At 34.2% G+C, this 6,115-nt stretch overlaps 1 protein-coding gene across 1 annotated transcript in view; it reads right to left on the minus strand.

Moving 5' to 3' along the window:
* Positions 1–6,115, minus strand: part of LOC132152658 (N-chimaerin-like) — a 49,863-nt gene that overhangs the window by 40,068 nt on the left and 3,680 nt on the right. Inside the window, exons 2-3 of the mRNA XM_059561441.1 lie at positions 5,670–5,708; positions 5,360–5,415 (exon numbers count right to left, since the gene is read on the minus strand). Of these exons, the coding sequence (XP_059417424.1) occupies positions 5,360–5,415; positions 5,670–5,708 (95 nt within the window). The remainder of the gene's footprint in view (positions 1–5,359; positions 5,416–5,669; positions 5,709–6,115) is intronic.

Here is a 6,115-nt window from a genome sequence, read left to right on the forward strand (position 1 = left end):
CACCATATCACCATATATTTTAGTTTTCTTTGCTTACAAACAGTATTTTCGTTGCTTTATAATGTTACATTTGAACCACTGATGGCAGATGGACTATTCTTTCATACTTTTCTGGACCTTGGGGTGGAGTATCCCTTTCATAAACGTGAACATATATAGGCTAATCTTGGTGCAAGTACTGTGAAAATCATCATAAAGGCCATCCCGCTCCACTATGGGGTGTGATGACCCCTTCCTGGGACAAAAGCCCTCATGGGTAATTTTATCCCAGATGCTTTGGTGGAATATGCAAAATACATCTGATATCATTTTTAATAATTTATGTATATGGAAAAGGTGCCAGTGATGTAAAAGAGTAATCCAATATTCTATGCAAATGTATTCATTTTTGAAAGTTTAATTAAATAATTGAATAAAGCAGAGTCAAATCATTACTCCAGTCAAAACTTATTCTATGAATTATATATAGACCTTTATTTGTATTTAATGGGATGTCATAATAGTAATAGACTATGCATTCTCAGATGGCCTGTGGGTTAATAATGAAGATCTTTTTAAATAATACACTGGATTACAATAAATATTAAATCAAATAATGAAAATACCACCAACAACATGCTACTGGAGACCTTCTGACCCAGTTCTCAGGGTGAGAGTTCATCTGACGAATCTAAATGAATTACTGCATCTACAAATCCCTCACTAACAAACAGACATGAACATTTTAATATGCAACAAAACAAAAACTATTTGACAGAATGCCAGCTGGCCAACCAATAACAAGTTAATACTTGTCCAGAGAGCCCTGTTATAAATTCTGCTAATCTGGATTTGATTTAGATTCATTTAGAACTAAAGAAACTGTTATGTGAGATTTATTTCTTTTTTATCAATATGCATTCTTTTTTCAATCGCATTCAGCATATGCATTTTTGCTAATTATTGTGAAATACATCAGGACACTTTACTCTTAACCGTGATTTTAATGGTATACGACTGTAAAAATAATATTGTAAAAACCTGTTCATTGGTTAGCAGTATCTTCCCTTATTATAAACGGTGGAAAAACTGTAACAGACCTATTGGGACATCTCACATAATTTTACAGTAAAATACTGTTAAATGCACAGTTTTTGGAAGTGAAAAGGAACAAGTCTTCTTTAAATTTACAGTGTGAAAAAAGCAAACTGACATTCCCAGAATTATTTATTGCATTATGTTAGTCTCGTGTGTGTGTGTTTTACTATGATAGTGTTTTGTGTTTGTGTGAATTGCACTGTGTGCACTTTATATATTAGTTTTTACCTCCTCACTTATGTGTTTTTATGGTTATCAGTATTCTATAGAAACTGATTTTAGTAATTTGGTATATTAACATCACATTAATTAATTTTTTTCTTGTAAAATGTGTAGATTTTTTTAAGGCATTTAATTTTTTATTTTAAGCTTTTCAGCACCAAAAAAAAAACAAAAACAAAAACAGCATACAACCAAAATATTGACATTATAAATAATAGTGTAAAGACAAAACAACTAACTAAAAACACCACCTGAATACATTTTCTTTAAGTGTCCATTGGTCTCATTTAACCCTTGATACGCCAATCAGCAGCATAAAGCTAACACTCAAATAACACACTCCACAACACTCTCTTGAATGATTAACCTTGAGCTCACAGAGAATCCAGCAGCACTGAATTCACAAAGCATCCTCATCCTCGCTTCCCTTCCCCCACGTTCATACAGGAAACACACACACGCAGGGCAGAGGATCAGTGCTGTGTGTTTGCAGGTTTACCACAGGGATTCAGACTAAAACACATCTGAGAACTTTAACAATGAGAAAAACTAAAGGTGCTACACAAATCCAGATTATTACAGCTACAAATATACACACCCAGGAGGAATAAACCAACCGATGCAGCTTTACAATGTAATGAAACACAACACCCAGACAATGAGAAGTGTCAGTCAGTGAATAGATGACTGTCTCTGGGTAAATGGGATGTGGATGGAATAACATTGTTACCTCATGGAAAAAAAGAAAAAAAGGCAGAAAGTGTTGTGCGTTAATGCACATGTGTGTGAGTTGCAGGTGAAATGAGCGACAGGGTAATAAAACTAGCTAATGATGGGAATCAGCAACACTAGAGAGCTAATCAATCACTGAAAGCCAGAGTTTAACAGTCAAAGGGCCTGTGTGTGTGTGTGTGTGTGTGTGTGTGTGTGTGTGTGTGTGTGTGTGTGTGTGTGTGTGTGTGTGTGTGTGCTGAGTGCGCACTATTTGCTGGATGAAGAATGAGAGCGTCTGATTTCAGTCTTGGTTTTCTCTATCAGCATCCTTAAATGCTAATATCAGCAATGAGCAGGTGACATCAGATAAATGAGCCAATTGTTTCACACATTTTCACCCAATTTCTCACCTCATTTATAAAGTTAATTTCATTACATTGGTTCTCTCCTATTCTGGAAATCAGGAAAAAGAGGACATCAAAATTGGCCCCATTTAAAAGAATTAATGTTCCTGCTCGTAATGTGCACAATTCATCAGTTCTTGTTATTATAAATACATTTTTCAAAAGGAAATATATGTCCATATGTCCATGTGAAGTTACAGTAAAGATCCTGCTATTGTTATATATATATATAGTAATATGCTGTGATCAAAGCTGTATTTTCAGTATCTTTATCCCAGTCTTTAATGTCACATGATCCTTCATGATCATTCTGATATGCTGATTTGAATATTTCTTAAAATCAGAGTTGAAAACACTTTCTTTTTTCCCCTCAAGATTCTTTGATGAAAAGAATGTTCGGAAGAACAGCATTTATTTGAAATATAAATTTTTGGTCTTTACTCTTTAGTTTTAATCAATTTAATGCATCCTTTCTAAATAAAAAGATTAACATTAAATATATATATATATATATATATATATATTTAACAGGCTTACTTATAGTTGATTTTGCACATCACGCTGAAACAGAATTAGAATAAAGTGTTTTATCAATGAAAATTAAACATGTATGCTAAACGTAGTTTGCCTAAAATTTCAACTTCTGTCACTAATGACTCATGTTGTTCCAAACCCGTAAGACCTTCGTTCATCTTCAGAACACAGTTTAAGATATTTTAATGAAGCTTTCTGACCCTCCATAGACAGCAGGGGAACTACCAGCGTGTAAGGCCACTGGAACCACATGAGGGTGTGTAACTTTTATTTTGGAGTGAACTAACACTAAGTGTAGTGTGCATTTCTTACCCAAAATCATCCACAATAATTGTCTAAGGATACAGAATATCTAAGGATAAACATATTGTGATCCTCCCCTGAAAGAGAGTTACATAAGACTCTTAACATTCAGGGAATGAACGCTGGGTTTTCCTTCACACATGAACACACGTTCTTGATAAATATCAGATGTAACTCCTTTCATTTCAGGTGTATGTGTGTGTCTGTGTGTGTGGGTGTAGCATTGCTCCTGGCTTTAGTCATAATGAACAGAAATCTCTGCAGTGCACTACAAAACAGATCAGCAGAAAGACACCACACACACACTGTGTGTGTGTGTGTGTTTGTGTATTCGAGGACTCTGGTCAATGATTTGCATGCTCTGAATGCTGAAAATATTTGCGGGGTCTTTTGAAGGGGATTAGACCGGGTTAAACCCTTCACCTGCCCTTTACAGAAGCAGCCCAGAGCAAGAAACGCTCCAGAACCAATCCTCAAGAAGCCCCTGAGATAAACATGAGGAGCAGAGTGCATCTGTTTAATGTTAATCCACCATTAATTAATACAGCTGGGGCGGGGCGAGGGGGGAATGGGGTCCATGTCTGGGACTAAAATACCTGCTGAATCGTGCTAGCAGCAGGAGACCCCCGTCCCACCGTCAGCAGATCCACATCTTATTAAAGCTCCCTCCACAGACGCCAGCGTCTGCGTCTTTTAAAAAAACATGTTCCTTATCATCATCCAGCTGCTATTTCAGCACAAAACTGATAGGAAGATATAAGAAACTGCATTTTGCTTAAAGAAAATTAAGCCTATTTTATACTTTTTAAAGTTTGTTTAATGACAATTAAGTACATATTCCTTTTCTTTCACCACCAAAAAGCTAAATAAAATAAATGCTGTTTTCATTCCTGCAAGCAACAAACCAAACCAATCAATCAGTCACTGAATTGTATCATCATGGTATTTGTTGTTCTACTTATAATTTATGCTGATTTAAATATAATAATAATTGGATACATGTGTTTGTCAGGAAAATACTGCCACAATGTCACAAAAATGTCCTATAATAGGTTTCATTCTCTTTAAACATAAATAAACCATCACAGTATTTGTTGTGTTGCCTATAAGTTGTTTAAAAAATAAAATAAAATCATTTATGAAAATAATGTCACATTGTCAAATAAATAAGTCATGAAAAAGGGCCTATTTAAGGCTCTTATTGATTATTTCTTTCTTTTTGTTAAAAAAAATAAAAATACATTTTTACTGGGATAAATGTGTTTGTCAGGAAAATAATGTCACAAAAAATGTCTTTAGAAATAAATAAATGAATAAAACCAAGTATTTGTTGTGCTGCCTATATATTTTTTTTTAAAAAAGGAAATAAAATAATTTATGAAATTAATGTATAAAATAAATAAAAAAAATCATAAAATAGGGCTATTTACTGTAGGCCCATTTTAGGTTATTTGTTTATAATTTTTTTGCCATTTTGGTCATGTTTTTGTGAGTTGCATTTAAAAGGACAGAAGTGATTCTCTGCTTTCAGTACAGGCCTAACAGTCAAGAAGAGTTTTAGCTGAAACCATGGTAATAATGCTGCAAATAATGTTCAGTTACTTCCACAGAGCAATCGTTTCGCTTCAAAAGACCTCAAAATATTGTCAGGAGCCACAAGCATTCATTTTTTGTTCCTTGATATGCTTTTTTTTAATTGTCAAAAACGTTTAGTCACTGACATTTTATGAATCGCCAAGGACAATAGCTCCAGTTAAAAATTACTGTTCTGATGAAGAAAAAAAAAAAGTCATGTACATCTTAGATGGCCTGAGGGTGACTAGATTAACAGCATTTTATTTTAATTTTTTTTTAGGGAACTATCCCTTTAATTCTGATTTGCATATGATCACCAGTATATTACAAATCCCTGATATTATCGTCTAATAATCTAGCAAACAGCAGCTGATAGTGACTGTCAGACTTCCTAATGAATGTTCATCTATGAGGAAGTTGTTTGTTCGGACCGGAAAACACAGCTCAAATTCACAAGTTTTTGTCTTTTTGAAGACATTTGTAGGGCACAAATCTCAAAAGCACAACAGTGTTAAGCCCCGTCGACTCACCTCAGATACGCAGGTGACTCTGCGAGGATGTGGCGCCTCCTGCTGGAGCTCGTACACTATTACAACACAACACCACACGCGTTTCAGAAGCAGTACATCTGAATTATCATGCGATATCTAAATGCATATTTCTGTATTATATATGATTTCTTCAAAAAGTGAAATAACTTAATTTGTTGTACTGTGCAGATACAATAATTCACTGCTCTAGTAGAATAACGTTAAACTGTGAAATGTTCCTGCAAACTAGCTCTTACAATAAATAACTTTTATATAACACTTATGTTGCTGTATTAAAAAGTACACTTACAGTAGGATTTCCATACAGGCGGTCTGTACTCATCATTATCTGAGAGGAAGAAGAGACGATTAAAATAAATCAAAAGGATGAAAATTACACATGTATTTTTGAAAAAGTCTGTGCATTTACTACAAAAAGAAGAACTGAATTCCCCAACAATGCCTGCAATAATATTAATATTTCAGTAACTTGACCTTAACTTGATCTATTTATTATTTCAAGCCCGAGTAAACATCAGCAGTATACTCCACATGAGCCTCACAAACACACGTCTGTATTGTCTATGTGTCTATGTGAGACTGCCATCTGCTGGAAAACATTAGGATCTGCAGGGTTTTCTTCAATATTTTTACTGAAGATTTCTTATATTTTATACATTTTTTTTATTACTGTTATGATCAGTACTGTTCCATTCCTTTCGCTTTACAATCCAAGTCACAGATGAACTAAATACA

Source organism: Carassius carassius, chromosome 11, assembly GCF_963082965.1.
Source record: "Carassius carassius chromosome 11, fCarCar2.1, whole genome shotgun sequence".
NCBI lineage: Eukaryota > Metazoa > Chordata > Actinopteri > Cypriniformes > Cyprinidae > Carassius > Carassius carassius.